Source organism: Mobula hypostoma, chromosome 8 (genome assembly GCF_963921235.1).
Source record: "Mobula hypostoma chromosome 8, sMobHyp1.1, whole genome shotgun sequence".
Taxonomy (NCBI): Eukaryota; Metazoa; Chordata; class Chondrichthyes; order Myliobatiformes; family Myliobatidae; genus Mobula; species Mobula hypostoma.
Window position 1 is genome coordinate 63,308,031 of NC_086104.1, and position 19,538 is coordinate 63,327,568.

Below are 19,538 nucleotides of genomic sequence, written 5' to 3' on the forward strand. Positions count from 1 at the left end.
GGGCATCGGAGTTCGGAGGTCAATCCCGTCATCCTGTAAGGTATTTGTATATCCTCCTCGTGGAATGCATACCTTTTCTCCGGGTGCCCTGGTTTCCTCCCACATTCAAAGACATATGGTAAGTAGGTTAATTGGTCTTGAAAATTATCCCATGATCAGGTTAGGGTTAAGTAAGGGGTTGCTGGGTGGTGTGGCTTGAAAGGGCCTATTCCATACTGTATCACCCTTAACATCTCTCTCACTGCAGGTGCTGCCTAACCTGCCTAGTATCTCCAATAGTCAATGGTATTTTTCTTTAAATGGTAAACATCATCCAGTTCAACATCAAGACCTCATATCAAGTAACAAAGCATAATATCTTCAAGCTATTTTCCATTGACAATTTTTGTAGAAACCTCACTTTCTCATCACATCACTGATTGTTGAAGATTGTGCTGGTAAAGACTGCAAAACTGTTGCCCTTGTGGAAGAGCAATGTATGAGGGGGCAGCAGCAACAAGGTTTCTGCTTTCAACCTCACAACCCAAAAGCTACTTGCCAGTTTCACAGTATAATGACCACAGAGACGGAGGCCTTCTAAATCATTGCAACCCCAAAATGCAACCCTCTTTCTTTGAGCTGAGGGGATAGTTGACACATTATCAGTAGTGAAATTGTACTTTAGAAAATTTCGATTAAAATCTCAAAAATAATGTGCATCACTTCTCTCCTGCAATCTGGGTACATAAACAGGTGAAACTCATGACAGAATTAAAGGAGTTGAAGTGAATAAATTTGCATCAAAAATGTGATGGTGAGTTTGATTCACTTGAAAAAAAAAGCCTACATTTACATTTCAGTCAGAAGAACAAACTTTCTTCTGTATTGTCATTTCCATGTCCATTTTAGCTGATAAAAGGGAATGGGAAAATGACCTTGGCTCTAATTGTTACAACCAAGGACGCATTTCTCTTTTAAAGCTAAACAACCAGCTTGGCCCAATTCAAATGCTAATAAAGAGTGAACTGAATTGGTGGCTGTTTCTCTCACAGACCGGGAAATTCATTTTCCTGGGACCCATTTAGCCACGTGGATTAAAGAATTTATAGTACAAATTTCCAGTCAAGTAGCATTATTGATGATTTTAGAGCATGAACCAAATCAATTTCTGTTTAAGAGTCCAGTGCACAGAGGGACAGGATGACATGCTAGCTAGTTCATGGAGACCAGTAAATTGATTTGCCTTTAAAGTGAAAATAGGGGCTTGAAACTTATTTATAATCATAGAACACAATGACATCAGGTCAAATATTTTTCCATTTATTCTATCTGCTTTCAGGATAAACTTAGAATATAAATCAACGGACTCACCGACCAGCTAAGGCCATGTTAGCAATGGAGCGATTGTACATTTGGTAGAGTTTGTCAAGTTGCACTTCTCCACGACAGAGTGTTTCCTGCATTTGTTTAAGGTTTTTGATCTAATAGGCGCAATTAATATGCAAAAAGTAAATAAGTATCCACCTTGTGTCAATATTAAATATAACCATTAAACAAGTAAATGTGATTCAATCCCAGTGTGGCTTAGATCACTTTGGTGCACCATGAGCCAGGCCTATCCTCATATTGAACCCACACGTTTTCTTTCAGTGGTCATTGGATAGAGACTAAGATAGGGAACTCAGGCTGACTTCTAGACCTGTGGCACCAAGGCTATTTTAGCAGTTTACTGCCCCCATTGTTTAAAACAGAACAACTCTACAAACGATTGAGATGAAACTCCAAGTCCCCTACAACCCAAAGAAACCTTATTGTGTTTAAAATGAAACTAAATGTCCCCATCTCCATAAATTTTCAGACTATGATGGTGGTGACCGATGATGTTGTACGTGGCAACAAATGTTCTAAGAAACTGTATAAAATCATGCAGACAACAACACACATAAAAGTTGCTGGCCACGTTAGAAGGACTAACGTTAGAAGGGTCTCGGCCTGAAACGTCGACTGCACCTCTTCCTAGAGACAGTTAGTCCTGACGAAGGGTCTCGGACTGAAACGTCGACTGCACCTCTTCCTAGAGATGCTGCCTGGCCTGCTGCGTTCACCAGCAACTTTTATGTGTGTTGCTTGAATTTCCAACATCTGCAGAATTCCTGTTGTTTGCGTTTAAAATCATGCAGAAAGAGTTTTCATTTCCCCTGCAATCTCAAAAAAGCACCAAAAAATGCTGGTTTTCTGGAGTTCCCCATTATATAATATTGCTGCAAGATTTCTAGACCACTGTTGTGAAAAGTATGGTTGAGAATAATAGCATTCATGGCACTCCTCATTACAGGTAAAACCCAACAGTTTAGAGCATCGAATGCAGATCAGTACAGAACAGGAATCGGCTGTTCGGCCCATCATGTCAGTGCTGACCATTTTGCCAATTTAAACTATTCCCATAAACCTGCATATTGTTTCTCTTTCCGTTCCCTGTTTGTTCATATGCCTGTCTAGATGCCTTTCAAAATATTGTTCCCCCCCACTTTCCTTGGCAGCGCATTCCAGGCAATGACCTCTCTCTGTGTAAAAAAACTTGCCTTATAAATCTCCTTTGAAATTTCCTCTTCTCATTTTAAACATCTGCCCTCTAACATTTAAGATTTTCACCCTGTGTAAAGACCTCTGATTATCTACTCTATTTATGCCTCTCATACTTTAAGTCAAGTGAAGTTTATTGTCATTTAACTATATACATGTATACCATCAAACGAGACGCTTCTCCAGACCAATGTGTCAGCACAGTAGTTCACATTACACACCAATAAAATAGGAAAGTAAGAACTAAATCTACAAATTAATTACACATAAATAAACAAAGTAAAATGCATAGATTAAATATTGTAGGGTACAGAACAAATTAATTGGTGACACTTTGAATGTGATGCAGCGGGGAGTTCAGAAGCTTAATGGCTTGAGGGAAGGAGCCGTTTCCCATCCTGATCATTCTTGTCTTTATGTAATGGAGTCTCCTGCCTGATGGTGGAACATATTAGAAATGGGAGGAAATGTAATCTAAGTGATGTTGACCGTGGAGTGATGGTTGATGCCCGCCCGGCAGGGTGGTGTGAATATCTCAGAAATTGCTGATCTGGCAGGGTTCTCAACCTAGGGTTATGGACCTCCTGCTTAACGTATTGGTCCTTGGCATAAAAAAAGGTTGGAAATTCCTGCTCTAGAGTTTACAGGGAATTGTGCAAAAATCGATGAACATCCAGTGAGTGGCAGTTCTGTGGGTGCCTTGTTAATGAGAGAGGTCAGACAAGAATGGCCAGACTGGTTCAAGCTAACAAGAAGCTGACAGTAACTCAACTAGCCATATGTTACAACAGTGATGTACAGAAGAGCGACTCTGAATGCACAACATTTTGAACCTTGAAGTGGATGGCTACAGCAGGAGCAAACCACAAGCATACCCAGTGGCCACTTTATTAGGTACAGATTGTGACCACAGAATGTAGGTAGCTGGATAACCATGAACTCATCTCATATGAGATGTGCTGTAGGTAGAAATGCCAACAGAACAAGTGGACGTGTACAGCTCAGACATGAGAGTCAAGCCAAAAATTCAGCTTCACATTACTCTCACCTCTACAAACTTCCCCCACCTCTGAGTTGTCATGCTACTTCAGAATCAAGCTTATTATTACTGACATATGTTGTGAAATTTGTTGTTTTGTGGCAGCAGTGCAGTGCAATACATACAAAAGTTACAATGTAAAATATATATAGTGCATTCTGTTAATTGGGAAACTTTGGGACCTGTACATTTTGGCCCAATTGAGAGGCTGTCCCAATTAGCCGAAATTTCATGCAAATAATTTGAAAAAAGACAAACTACTGTTTAACTGAATAACAAACTACGTATGTAAATGAAATACATAACAAATTAGAACACTACCAATATTACTACAGCACTATAATACTATGTATTAGTTCCTTTTAGATATCGATGGAGGACGAGATCCAGTTTATACTACCATTTTCCTCCGATTGATTGTAAATGAACAAAATCAACACAGGCTCCGAGTGCAGATCATGGACTGCCTTCAATGCTTTTCTGCATGAAGTTGTATCAAAAACACTGCTTTTAATTCGGCATCTATCAGCCCAGAAGAATAACATAACACAAGCATACGGTACTGACGCTATTTAAAGAACTGTTAGCTCTAAGTACGGTGTAATGTCTTATGGCTTCACAAGTGCAAGTGACTGACATTAGTTAGAAATTGTTGCATCCTCCAATCATTTTCCTTGTAATATTCAGTACCTTCAAATTTTTCGTAGTTCCTAACTTGCTGAAATAGTGAAATAATTTCATTTTTGCTCCTGGCAGTTTCTTGTCTGAATGTTTGAAACTGCAGTGAGCAAAACAGTTTTGAGTTGTTTTACTGCTCGTTTTCACCATCACTGACAAAAAAAATATTGCTTTTTGAACACAAACACATGCAACTGATGCTATTTTAAAAAACTCTTTGCTCTAAGCATGGTGTAATGTCGAACAGCTAAAAAAGTGCACGTGACTGACGCTAGTTAAAAATAGTTCGGCTTCTGTCTCCTGTCCCAATTGAGCAGTGTAGTGATTGAAATAAAAGGAGGAATTCCCACCTATTTTCTTGATTTCCTTTGCCCCGATTAACTGATGGCCCAAATAACTGTAATTCACTGTAAATCTACAGTGCCTATAAAATGTATTCACACCCTTTGGAAGATTTCATGTTAAATTGTTTTACGACCTTGAATCACAGTGGATTTAAATTGGCCTTTTTTGACACTGATCTACAGAAAAAGAGTAGTTTGTGTCAAAGTGAAAACAGATCTTTACAAAGTGATCTAAATTAATTACAAATATAAAACACAAAACAATTGATTGTACAAGTATTCACCTCCTCTTTAATATGACACATCAAATCATCACTGTGCAGCTAATTGGTTTTAGAAGTCACATAATCAGTTAAATGGAGATCACTAGTATTCAGTCAAGGTGTTTCAATTGATTGTGGTAAAAATACACCTGTATCTGGAAGGTCTAACTACTGGCGAGTCAGTATCCTGGTAGAAACTACAGCATGAAGACAAAAGAAACACTCCAATCAACTCTGCGAAAAGGTTATTGAAAACCTTAAGTCAGGAGATGGATACAAGAAAATTTCCAAGTCACTGAATATCTCTTGGAGTACAGTTAAGTCAATCATCAAGAAATGGAAAGAATATGGCACAGCTGTAAATCTGCCAAGAGCAGGCCATCCTCAAAAACTGAGTGACCGTGCAAGAAGGGCATTAATGAGGGACACCACCAAGAGGCCTATGACAATTTTGAAGGAGTTACAAGCTTCATTAGCTGAGATGGGAGAGACTGCACATACAATTGTTGCCCAGGTGCTTAACCAGTTGCAGCTTTATGGGAGAGTGGCAAAGAGAAAGCCACTGTTGAAAAAACTCATATGAATTCTCAGCTAGAGTTTGCCAGAAGGCATGTGGGAGACTCTGGTGTCAGCTGGAAGAAGGATCTATGGTCTGATTAGAATCAAAATTGAGCTTTTTGGCCATCAGACAAACTGCGCATATCATCAAAAACACTCTATCCCTACCATGAAGCAATGAAGCATGGTGGGAGGTGCATGTATCATGCTGTGGGAATGCTTCACTGCAGCAGGCCCTGGAAGGATTGTGAAGGTAGAGGGTAAAATGAATGCAGCAAAATTCAGGGAAATCCTGGAGGAAAACCTGATGCAGTCTGCAAGAGAACTGCAACTTGGGAGAAGATTTGTTTTTCAGTAAGACAATGATCCTAAACATAAAGCCAAAGCTACAGAGGAATGACCTAAAAACAACAAAGCTAGTGTTCTGGAGTGGCCAAGTCAGAGTCCAGACCTTAATCCAATTGAGAATTTGTAGCGGGCCTTGAAAAGGTCTGTTAACTCACGATCTATCCATGCAATCTGACAGATCTTGAACAGTCTTGTAAAAAAGATTGAGGAAAAATTGCAGTGTCCAGATGTGCAAAGCTGATAGAGTCCGCTCCACACAGATTCAAGGCTGTAGTTGCTGCCAAACGTGCATCTACTGACTTGAAGGGGTTGAGTAATTATGCAATTATTTTGTGTTTAATAATTTTAATAAATTTAGACCAATTTGAAGAAATTTGCTTTCACTTTGACATGAAAGAGTCTTTTCTGTTGATCCTTGTCAAAAAAGCCAAATTAAATCCACTGTGATTCAACGTTGTAAAACAATAAAACATGTTTACTTCCGGGAGAAATACTTTATAGGCAAAAAGAGAGCAAAACAGTGTGGCAATGTTCATGGACCATTTGGGTGGGGAGCCTCGTGCCCATGATGGATGAAGCTGGCTGAGCTTATAACCCTCTGCAGCTTTTTCTGACCTTGTGCACTGGATCCTCCATATAAGGTAGTGATGCAACCAGTCAGAATGCTGTCCACAGAACATCTGCAGAAATTTGCTAGTCTTTGGTGACATGCTATATTTTGCAGAAGAGTACTGGATGAACAGAGAATAAATTTCAATTAATTTCCAAACAGGTAAACCTAAAGCTGAGATGGAGAGAGTTCCTGAGGAGTGGGAAAGGAAGAAAGAGAGGCAGATGTATTTATGAATGAAGCCTGGGTGTCGACTCGAGTCAATTGTCATTTAACCATATATATGTACAGTATAGAGCATATATAGAAACTAGACAACGTTTCCCCAAAAATGGATGTAAAGCACAGTAGTACACATAACACACAATAACTTATGAAGGCAAGGATAAAATCTACAGATGAATCACACATAATTAACAAACTAAAGTGCACTAATATTAAATATTGTAAGGTACAGAACAGTTTAACCAGTGACACGTTGAATGCAAGGCAGCAGGGAGTTCAGAAGCCTGGTAGCCTAAGGGAAGAAACTGCTTATCATCTTGACTGTTCTTGTTTATATTTATCGTAGTCTCCTGCCTGACAGTAGAAAGTTAAAGAGGATGCTGGATGGATGGGGGTGGGGTGAGGTGGAAATTCTTAATAATACTAAGGGCCCTGTGTATGCAGCACTCCTGATAAATGTCCCCGGTGGATGGTAGGGAGACCTCTATGATCTTCTCAGCTGTTCTCATGGTCCTTTGTAGGGACGATGCTTGACTGCTCCTATACCAGATGGAGATGCAACTTGTCAGGTGCTCCTGTAAAACACAGTTGAGATGGGAGGGAATAGCCTCGCTTGCCTCATTCCTCTTAGGAAGTGGAGGCACTGCTGAGCCTTCTTCTTCAGGGAGGTGATGTTAAGGGACCAGGTGAGGTCATCCATGATGTGAACTCCCAGGAACTTGGTGTACTTAACTCTCTCCATGGAGGAGCCATGTATAAACAGAGATGGGTGGTTTGCCTGCACCTTCCTGAAGTCCGCAAAGATTTCTTTTGTCTTCTTCACACTCAGGCTTAGGTTGTTCTTCTCACACCAATTCACCAGCTGCTTCATTTCCTCTCTATACTCCTCTATAATCAAGAATGGATCATTCTTGACAAGGCCAACCGCTGTTGTGTCATTTGCAAATTTGATGACCTGGTTTGAGCTGGATCCTGCGACACAGTCATGCTTCAGCAGTCTGAACGGCAGCGGCTGAGCACATCAGCAGTATAAAGAGCAGCGGCTGAGCACGTCAGTGGTGTGAATGGCAGCGGCTGAGCAGGTCAGGAATGAGAACGGCAGCGGCTGAGCACATCAGCAGTATAAAGAGCAGCGGTTGAGCACGTCAGTGGTGTGAATGGCAGCGGCTGAGCACATCAGGAATGAGAACGGCAGCGGGCGAGCACATCAGCCTTGGGGAGCACGTGTGCTCAGCGTAACAGGACTAGAGACATTGCTGCCCACATGGACTGGCTGTGGCCTTACTGTTAAGAAGACCAGTTTCAGATTGCAGAGGGAGGTGTAGAGACCCAGCAAGGACAATTTCCAAGCCAGTTTCTGGGGTATGATGGGGTTGAATGATAAACTGAAGTCCATAAACAGCAGCTTGGCTTATGAGACCCCTTTTTCCAGGTGGGACAGGACAGAGTGGATGGCACAGGCTATTGCATCGTCAGTGGATTGATTTGAGTGATAAGGGAACTGGAAAAGTTCCAGTGTGGCTGGGAAAAGGCTTTAGTGTGTTCCATGACTAGTTGACGGCATGCCAACTGTGTTGGAGCAAAGGAAATCAAGGATATGTAAGATCCATAGAGAAGAAAGAGTTCTGTGGATGAGGGAACTAGGCATGCATGTGAAGAAGAAAGGATTTATCCACCAAGACAGGGAGCTAGTCACAGACCTGGTATAAATTGGGAAGAAGGCTGAATTTCAGAGGATTTTGAATTCATGGAGGATGTTAAGTGGCAAATTGACCTGGTAAATGTTGAAATAGTTGTGTCAGGAGGCAACAGTGGGATGAATGAGGGCTGAGGGACAGCAGAAATGGTTGGTACAAAGACTCTGGAAATAAATTTCTTTAATGCTGGATTGGATATGGCATTAGAAATTCAACTCAGTCAGATATGATAGGATAGTGAACAATCTGTTTCAATTCAGCCAGTGAATTGGGAGAGGAAAAGGTGTAGATGGGTGAATCTTATGGTGAGAATTAATTCACCTCACGGCAAAGTGGAGGTTCTGAACTAGACTGGAATCAATGATAGATGCTCGACAGCTGTGGCAAGATTTGAATGACATAACCTCCTACAAAGTTAAATCAAGTGAAATGGGGGACAACACAGCTTCACTTGCAGATGAGCTCAATGCCTACTATGCTCACTTTCACCACCAGAACATGGAGGAACCATCACAGACCCCCACATCTCCTGATGATCTGTTGGTCTCAGTTTTCAAGAATGACTTATGGGCTGCCTTCAGGAGGGTGAATCCAAGGAAAGCATCTGGTCCAGATGGAGTACTGGCCGAGTTCTGAAGACCTGTGCTGACCAGCTGGCTGGTGTGTTCACTGAGATCTTCAACCTCTCGCTTCGGCAGTGTGAGGTACCCACCTGCTCCAACCAGCCTTCAATCAAACTGGTGCCCAAGACGAGCGTGGTAACCTGCCTCAATAATTATCGTTAAGTGGCACTTACGTCCATAGTGATGAAGTGCTTTGAGAGGCTGTGTTGAAATACATCACCTCCTGTCTGAGTGGCAACTTGTCTACCGGAGCAGCAAGTGGACAGCAGATGCCATCTTACTGGCTTTTCACACAACCTTGGAGCATCTGGACAGCAAAGATGCATATATCAGAATGCTCTTAAATGATTACAGTACAGCACTTAATACCATCATCCCCTCAAAACTAATCAGTAAACTTCAAGGCCTGGGCCTCAGTACCCCCTTTGTGCAATTGGATCCTGGATTTCCTCGCTTGTAGACCCCAGTCAGTATGGATTGGCAAAAACATCTCCTCCACGATCTCCATCAGTACAGCAGTACCACAAAGCTGTGTGCTTAGCCCCCTGCTCTACACCTATAACCGTGTGGTCAAGTACAGCTCAGACAGCATATTCAGATTTGCTGATGACACCACAATTGTGGGCTGCATCAAAGGTGGTGATGAATCAGCATATAGGAGGGAGACTGAAAATTTGGCTGAGTGGTGTAATAACAACAACCTCTTACTCAATGTCAGCAAGACCAAGGAACTGATTGTGGACTTCAGGAGGGAGAAACCAGAGGTCCACGAGTCAGTCCTTATCGGATGATCAGAGGTGGAGAGGGTCAGTAACTTTAAGTTCCTGGGTGTCACTTTCTCAGAGGACCTCTCCTGGACCCATCACATAAATGTAATTGCAAAGAAAGCACGAGGCACCGCTACTTCCTTAGCAGTCTGCAGTGATTTGGCATGACATCAAAATCCTTGAGAAACTTCTATAGATGTGTGGTGGAAAGTGTACTGTCTAGCTGCATCATGGCCTGGTATAGGAACACCGATGCCTTTGAATGGAAAATCTGACAAAAGGCAGTGCATTTGGTCCAGTACATCACGGGTGAAGTCCGCCCAGCCATTGAGCACATGCATGTGAAATGCTGTCATAGAAAAGCAACATCCATCATCAAAGATCCTCACCACCAAGGCCATGCTCTTTTCTTGCTGCTGCCATCAGGTAGAAAGTACAAGAGCCTCAGGACTTGCACTATCAGGTTAAGAACAGTTACTACCCCTCAATTATCAGGCTTTTGAACAAATGAAGATAATTACACTCAGCTATTGAGATAGTCTTACAACCAATGATCTCATTTTATGGATTCTTAACTTGTTATTTCATGTTCTCCTTATTTATTGTTATTTATTTATATTTGTATTTGCACAGTTAGTTGTCTTCTATGCTCTCGCTCTTCATTGATCCTGTTTACAGTTACTATTCTTTAGATTTGCTGAGTATGCTCGCAGGAAAAAGAATCTGAGGATTGTTTATTGTGACTTGTATGTACTCTGGTAATTTTACTCTGAACTTCAATTTATACATGTTTCTCCTCCTCCAACCCTCTCCCTTATGGTAGGAATGTGAAGAATCTGGGCTAATGAAGTGGTTATGAGGTAAGAATGATGTAGAGCTTTATATGGTTAGCATATGCGAGGAAGCTGATGAGTTTACATATGATAAGCATGATCATCAGTGGTCTGGTCCCCAACACAGAGAAGCTGAAGGCAACATTCAGAACCAGAGTAAGCAAAGTGTGCAAGAAGAGAAACTGCTGCCAGAAGTTCTGCAACTAATTCTGGATAAGGAAAAAAAGAGTGAATCTGATCTTACCCAGATGGACCATGAAAGAGAGGTATTGGAGCAAGATGGGAAGGTCAATTGTGCCCAAGTTCAGTAAGGTACAGAAAAGATACAGATATTACTCAAGCTATGAAAAATTTTTGTTATGACATCATTAAATCTTTACTGTACATGTCGTTGATATAAAAATCAAGTTTTTTTTTCACTGTGAACAGTGAACTATTCTCTGGTTGTGGAAATAGACTATACCGAATTACCCACAATGCTATTTTCAACTTTTCAATTTATAAAACGTTGCTCAATAAACAAAAAAGGGAAAAATAACTGAGATTCGTTTTGTTCAGTCACAGAACATAATTTATAATTTTAATAAGAACAACTGCAATATTGTGGTATGGGCACAAACAGGGAAGAAGAGGTTCGGGTTCCTAACACTGAGGATGATGGGCATAGATTTGGGAGGGAACAACATACTCCATTAAAGAATGTTGGAGATGTGCCATAGTTTGGAAGGGGACTGTGAGGAAATGGATAATAAAAGCTATTTTCAAAGAGGGATAACATCCAAGAAGAAGAATCTGTTAATAATATCAGTTAATGAGGTATCCATCCAAGAAAAAAATAGAGATGTTGAAGAAGGAGAAAGATATGTGCTTCTTGCCTGATTCATTTACTGTAGAGGGAAAAGTTTCCCCATTCAATGCAAATGGAAAACTCTCTCAGGAGTGGCAGCAAGGGGGTCGATGCAAGAACAAATTTCAACTGGTTTAGACAGTTGTGGGTTGATAAGCTCAGGAGTTAAACAAGAAACAGCAGGCTGGTTTCTCATTCACACGTGAATGGCTTGAGTTTTTCACGGCAAAATTAAACAGTGTAAATTTGATTCCGTGTTATACTCCCAAAGCCAGGCATAGCTTCCTACAAGTTATGATTTTAGCAGCTGGACACCTAAATTATAGCAATTTGGTGAAGTCAAGCTCATTTGAATAACCCAGATAAGTGTAAAAATGTTTTCAGATCACAGAGATTATGAATGTATTCACAGTTCTCTCACCCTCACAGCACTACAGGGCAAGATACATATCTTCTATCACATCTCAACCATCAGATCACTGCATACTTACTACCCTTTCCATACCTGTTATGATTAATGAAACCAAAGGGCACGTACACATATCCATGTAGTCTGATACAAGCTTCCAAGGACTAATAGATGGCTGAGATCTTTGTAGATAGATACTGTTCAAACAAAGTACATCACTTAAATCTTCTTGGATGTAATAGGGTACTGACACATAACGCTTGCTGCTATGGCTCGTGGAACACTGGCCTTGCTTACACTCTCAGCAGTTGGGCCTCTCATCATGTGTGATATCCAATGTTCATAAGTAAGATTTGCCACTGCTACTGATGCAAAAGCAACAAACATCTTCCCATAGGACTGGGAAAAAAAATCAGAAAGTTCCTGCAGGGGGCTGAAATAATGATGCAGGGTATTTGAATTGATATGGGGCATGGTTGTAATGTTTGAAACTGGAAGGTCAAATCCTCTTGTAAATGAATATAAATTCTATAAGTGTTCTACTAACTGCCATGCATAAACATATCAATGTGCATTTGTTTATCAGTAGACTTAGTAACCCAATTTCAATTCGAGGTTATTATATAACCATAACAAAAACAGATCACATTAACTATAGACAGTAAATTGAGTAGTCCTGTTCCTGGAGCGCTGACATTTAATGACACAGAAGACTGGGAGTTGTTGGTTGGAACCCACATAGCCATGTTGAGTATAAAATTCTGAATTAGTGAATAGGAACATGGGGGTTGAGAAAGTCAGAGTTTTACAACTGTACAGCACAGAAACATGCCCTTCAGCCCAATTTGTCCACGTTGACTGAAGTGTCTACCAGAGCTAGCCCCATTTGCCTGTGTTTGTTCCATATCCCTCTAAACTATTTTTTAATCACTGTATTAGACGAGATGTCTTCTAAACATTGTAATTGTACCAACCTCTACAGCTTCATCTGGCAGCTCATTCCATATACTCATCATCCTTGATGTGAAAGAGTTGCCCCTTTAAATCCCCTCAGGTTAAATCTATGTCTTATAGTTTTAGACTCTCCTAATTCGGAAGAAAGACTATGACCATCCAGCTTATCTACAGTACTCATAATTTTATACTCTATTATTTTTATACACCTCAACTGATCACCTCCCAGCCTCCTATGCTCCAGAGAAAAAATTCAGCCTATTCACCCTCTCCTTATAACTTAAGCCTTTCAGTCCTGGTCACACCTTTGTGAATATTTTCTGCATCCTTTCTAGCTTAATGACATCTTTTCTGTAACTGGGAGACAAGAACTGTGCAGAATACTCCAAGTGTGTTCTCACAAACATCTTGTACAGATGCAACATGGCGTCCCCATTCCTGCACTCAGTGCCCTGACAGGTGAAGGTAAGTATGCCAAATGCCTCCTTCATCTCTCAGCTTGCCTGTGTTGCCACTTTCAGGAAACTATGTACTTCTACCCTTGGACCTCCCTGTCCTACAACCAACATTCCCTCTATTTACTTATTTATTTTTACAGCTGCATGGACCAATCATTGCTCTGAGTAGGAAATGCTTACGCAGCCTGAAAACAGTGCTGAACTTTAAATGTTTTTTAATATGATATGCAGATTATGAATATTTAGAATGAAAATTGAAAAACCACATACTTCTGATTTTATTTATTAATTGAAGGGTATAAAGAAATACAGTACAAGAAAATGAGGTACTTGTGGAGTATAGGTAAAGCAAGAGAACACAAAAAGGAAATTAGGAGGGCTAAAAGAAAGCATTAGGTTGCATTAGCAGAGAAGATGAAGGAAATTCCCAAGGGCTTTGGACTGTGGGAGGAAACTGGAGCACCCGGACGAAAAGCATGCAGTCACAGGGAGAACATACAACTCCTTACAGGCAGTGATAGGAAATGAACTCGGGTCTCTGGTACTAACCACTACGTTGTGCTAACCACTACGCTACCATGCCACCCACAATTGGTCCTCTTGAAGAACAGAGTGTAATAACAGTGGGCTTCATGGCTGAACTGGTGAGAAGACAGCTGAAACGTCTCAATCCAAGCAAGGTTGCAGGACCGGATGGTGTCAATACCAGGGTGCTCAAAGCCTGTGCCCCTCAGCTATGTGGAGGACTTTGAAATGTATTCAACATAAGCCTGAGGCTCCAGAGGGTTCCTGTACTGTGGAATACATCCTGCCTCGTCCCTGTGCTGAAGATGCCGCGCCCCAGCGGCCTCAATGACTACAGACCGGTGGCATCGACCTCCCACATCATGAAGACCCTGGAGAGACCTGTTCTGGAGCTGCTCCGGCCTATGGTAAGGCCACACTTAGATCCCCTCCAGTTCGCCTACCAGCCCCGACTAGGAGTTGAGGATGCCATCGTCTACCTGCTGAACCGTGTCTATGCCCACCTGGACAAGCCAGCGAACACTGTGAGGGTCATGTTTTTTGACCTCTCCAGTGCGTTCAACACCATTCGCCCTGCTCTGCTGGGGGAGAAGCTGATAGCGATGCAGGTGGATGCTTCCCTGGTATCATGGATTCTTGATTACCTGACTGGCAGACCATAGTATGTGTGCTTGCAACACTGTGTGTCCGACAGAGTGATCAGCAGCACTGGGGCTCCACAGGGGACTGTCTTGTCTCCTTTTCTCTTCACCATTTACACCTCCGACTTCAACTACTGCACGGAGTCTTGTCATCTTCAGAAGTTTTCGGATGACTCTGCCATAGTTGGATGCATCAGCAAGGGAGATGAGGCTGAGTACAGGGCTACGGTAGGAAACTTTGTCACACGGTGCGAGCAGAATTATCTGCAGCTTAATGTGAAAAAGACTAAGGAGCTGGTGGTAGACCTGAGGAGAGCTAAGGTACCGGTGACCCCTGTTTCCATCCAGGGGGTCAGTGTGGACATGGTGGAGGATTACAAATACCTGGGGATACGAATTGACAATAAACTGGACTGGTCAAAGAACACTGAGGCTGTCTACAAGAAGGGTCAGAGCCGTCTCTATTTCCTGAGGAGACTGAGGTCCTTTAACATCTGCCGGACAATGCTGAGGATGTTCTACGAGTCTGTGGTGGCCAGTGCTATCATGTTTGCTGTTGTGTGCAGGGGCAGCAGGCTGAGGGTAGCAGACACCAACAGAATCAACAAACTCATTCGTAAGGTCAGTAATGTTGTGGGGATGGAACTGGATTCTCTCACGGTGGTGTCTGAAAAGAGGATGCTGTCTAAGTTGCATGCCATCTTGGACAATGTCTGCCATCCACTACAAATGTACTGGGTGGGCACAGGAGTACATTCAGCCAGAGACTCATTCCTCCCAGACGCAACACAGAGCGTCATAGGAAGTCATTCCTGCCTGTGGCCATCAAACTTTACAACTCCTCCCTTGGAAGGTCAAACACCCTGAGCCAATAGGCCGGTCCTGGACTTATTTCATAATTTACTGGCATAACTTACATATCACTATTTAACTATTTATGGTTCTATTACTATTTATTATTTATGGTGCCACTGTAACAAAAAACAATTTTCCCCGGGATCAATAAAGTATGAGTATGACTATGACTAATTGAGGTGGAGGAGATCTTAAATGAACCTTTTTCATCTGTACTTACTTAGAAGATGGGCATAGATTTGATGGTGAGGCAAAGCAGCAGTGACCCTATACGGATTACAGAGAGGGAGGCGTTTGCTGTCTTGCAGGCAAATTAGGATGGATAAATCCCCAGGGCCAGACAAGGTGTTCCCTCAGATCCTGTAGGAAGGGGACTAGTCCAAAGAGGCCCTAATATCTCCTCCTTGTTGATCATCAGCGCAGATGCACCCTGGGGATGCATGCTTGTCCCCCTGCTCTATTCCCTAGACACATATGACTGTGTGGCTAAGCACAGATGCAAGGTCATCTTCAAAGCTGCCAATTATGAATCACAGGTGGCAGTGAGTCAACTTACCAGAGTGAGATAGGACAGTTGGTTGAGTGGTGCTGCAGCAACAACCTCTCGCTCAACGTCAGCAAAACTAAAGAGCTGATTGTGACTTCAAAAAGGGGAAGGGGGATGAACACGTGGCAGTCCACATTGGAGGACTGACAGTGGGGAAGGTTAACAGCTTAAATTCCGGGGTGTTAACATATCAGGTGATGGTTCCTGGGCCCAGAACATAAGGAAACACATCAACATGCTTCATGCTTCATCTTACCTGCCTTTCACCTCCTTTTTTATAATCAGGGCCTCAATATCTCTCCAACGCCAAGGTTCCCTAAAACTATTACCCTTGTCTTTTTTCCCTGATAGACACATACAAACTCTGTACTTTTAAATTTCACTTTTGGAGGCCTCCCATTTACCAAGTACATCTTTGCCAGAAAACAACCTTGCCAAATTCATACTTGCTAGATCTTTTCTGATACCATCAAAATTGGCCCTTCCCTATTTAGAATATCAACCCAAGGACCAGACCTATTCTTTTCCATAATTACCTTGAAACTACTGGCATTATGATCACAAGATGCAAAGTGTTCACCTACAGAAGCCTCTGTCACCTGCCTTGACTCATGTACTGCTTTTCCCTTGTCAACCTTCTTTATTACCATATCAAAAAAATTTATGGGACAAGTTATTGAAAGATACTCTAATGGACTGGATGTACAAGTACTTAGATAGACAGGGACAAGTATAGAGACATGCTAACTATCACCTATCAGTCCTTACACTGGTGGATCCTGTTCCTCTAGTAACTTGCCCCACCACAGATGTTAGGCTTAGTGACCTATAGTTCCCCGACTTGTCTTTGTAGCCCTCCTTAACTTAATGCACAATGTTAGCCATCTTCCAATACCTCTGCCAGGGCCCTGCGATGTCTTCCCTAACTTCCCATGATGTCCTAGGATCCACCACTTTCATAGTTATGCCTAGGAAGTGTCCAGCAGGCCTTAACCCCAGACAATTTCTAGTCAGCTCCAGCCTTCAGTCAGTCAGTAAAAAAACAAAAACATATGTCAAAATACCCATAAAAGCTAGATCCTCCACCATATTTGTAGATACTGACACCACTAAGTATGGTTTCACAACCTCCACAACCTGCCACTCCAGTTTATGAGTGATGGATGGTTTCTGAATTATGGGGCTACAGTTCAGCAAGATTTTGTCCACTGCTGAAAATGAAAAAGTCATTTTCCACCAAGTTGCACTGGAAGTCAAATCACAAGTGCCTACAACAGATTAGGATGTGAAACATCATCTGAAGGTCAGGTGTAGCATCCCAGCTACAGTCCTGGCTCAGATCAGCCAGACAGGGATCAAGTTTGAAATCTTGCTAGTCAGTAAGATTTGTTATGAAGGCTATTTACATGTTATGACATCTAAAGAGAGAAATATGTAGTAATTCAATGTTGGGTTAATTGCAATATGCACAGCTGCAATGATGGCACCTGCAGCACCATCACAGGCACACAGCATTAAGTACAAACTAAATTAGACACATTTTACCAGAGAGTACAATTAGAACAACAAAAAAAGTCCATTTTAGTGGTAAGGTGATTAAAGAAGTCATAATGCTGCTTAACGGTAATGATTATGGTTTTGCTAGTTGGTTCAAAGAACTGATTGGTTGAAGGGACCTAGCTGATCCTGAAACTGGTGGTGTGGGTTTCCAGGATTCTGTACATCCTGATGGTAGCTGCACTGTGGTGTGGATGGTGGGCATCTTTGATGATAGATATTGCCTTCCTGAGGCAGCACCTCCTGTAGATACTGCCGATGTACAGCATGTACCTGAGAAGCTTTGGGCTGCGTCCACTATTCTCTGCAGCTTCTCATGTTCCTACTCATTCCTACTCATGATGCAACCAGCTGGGATATTTTCAACAGTACCTCTGTAAAAGTTTGTTAGAACATTTGATGATAAGCTAAACTTTCTTAACCTCTGAAGTAAAGAAAAGATGTTGACGTGCTCCCTTATGTTCTGGGCCCAGGAACCATCATCTGATATGTTAACACCCTGGAATTTAAAGCTGTTAACCTTCTCCACTGTCAATCCTCCAATGTGGACTGCCACGTGTTCATCCCCCTTCCCCTTTTTGAAGTCACAATCAGCTCTTTAGTTTTGCTGACATTGAGCGAGAGGTTGTTGCTGCAGCACCACTCAACCAACTGTCCTATCTCACTCTGGTAAGTTGACTCACTGCCACCTGTGATTCATAATTGGCAGCTTTGAAGATGACCTTGCATCTGTGCTTAGCCACACAGTCATATGTGTCTAGGGAATAGAGCAGGGGGACAAGCATGCATCCCCAGGGTGCATCTGCGCTGATGATCAACAAGGAGGAGATGGTACCAGCTCACTGACTGAGGTCTGCCAATGAGGAATTCACGTATCCAGTTGCAGAGGGAGGTACAGAGGCCCAGGTCTTGGTGATGAGCTTGGATGTGATGGTCATGTTGAATGTTGAGCTGCAGTAATTCTCAAAATAATTCTGGTGTCTGTCAACTGTAATCGTAATTATCTAATCTTATCAGCCTTTAATGGAAAGAATTCTTTGTTCTACAATTCACATATCTTCCCACTTTTGTGGGGCAAAAGGTAAACATTGTACAAGTGGTGGAATAAGTAGTGACCCTTGACAGACATCTCTCTGACAGATGTGCTTTAATAATCTCAAAATAACCCAAATTCAGTAGTACTTCTTTGCCATTGCAGTGTTGCTTTATGATCTCATCGAAATGCAGGCAACCCAACCGTCAAGTAAATAAGATAGCACTGTGTAATTGGTTCAGGAATTGATCCAAATCAGGATGATCAGAGACACTGGTAGACAGTGTTCAGTTTGCATTACAAGTGAAAACCAGAGAATGGTCACTTTAAGGTACAATAGGCAGGATCATTATCCTCTGACAAGATGGAAAAAAACCTCCTGCCAGCTCATGAATTTTGGGCTCAGCCGTCTGGACTTAGCACATAAGCAGTTCTGATCTTCACTTAGCAGACTATCAGCAGGCCCGGTAATTTATTTACACTGTGGAGCAGGGTGAAAGCATATGGGGAGTGGAAATATTGGAGCAACTTCTTTGGCTGAATACCGTAATTTGAATCTACCTGGAGGTGTCAACCTGGAAACATCTACAGTGCTCATAATAAGTATTCACTCCCCTTGCGAATTTTCATGTTTTACTGTTTTACTGTGTTATTGTTTATTGTTTGAATCACAGAGGATTTAACTTCTTTTTTTAACACTGATCAACAGAAAAAGACTCTTGTGTCAAAGTGATAACAGATCTCCACAAAGTGATCTAAATTAATTACAGATATAAAACACAAAATAATTGATTGTATAAGTATTCACCCCCTTCAAGTCAGTATTTAATAGATGCATTTTTGGCAGCAATTACAGCCTTGAGTCTGTGTGGATAGGTCTCTATCAGCTTTGCACATCTGGACACTGAAATTTTTTCCTATTCTTCTGTACAAAACTGCTCAGATTTGTCAGATTGCACGGACAGACCGTGAGTAAACAGCACTTTTCAAGTCCAGCCACAAATTCTCAATTGGATTCTGACTTGGCCACTCCAGGACACTAGCTTTTTTGTTTTAAGCCATTCCTGTATAGCTTTGGCTTTATGCTTGGGGTCATTGTCTTGCTGGAAAACAAATCTTCTCCCAAGTCGCAGTTCTCTTGCAGACTGCATCAGGTTTTCCTGCA

At 41.9% G+C, this 19,538-nt stretch overlaps 1 protein-coding gene across 1 annotated transcript in view; it reads right to left on the minus strand.

Annotated features, from left to right (window-relative positions):
• LOC134351147 (uncharacterized) overlaps positions 1–19,538 on the minus strand; it is an 88,261-nt gene that overhangs the window by 13,704 nt on the left and 55,019 nt on the right. Inside the window, exon 4 of the mRNA XM_063057262.1 lies at positions 1,351–1,460. Coding sequence (XP_062913332.1) covers positions 1,351–1,460 — 110 coding nt within the window. The remainder of the gene's footprint in view (positions 1–1,350; positions 1,461–19,538) is intronic.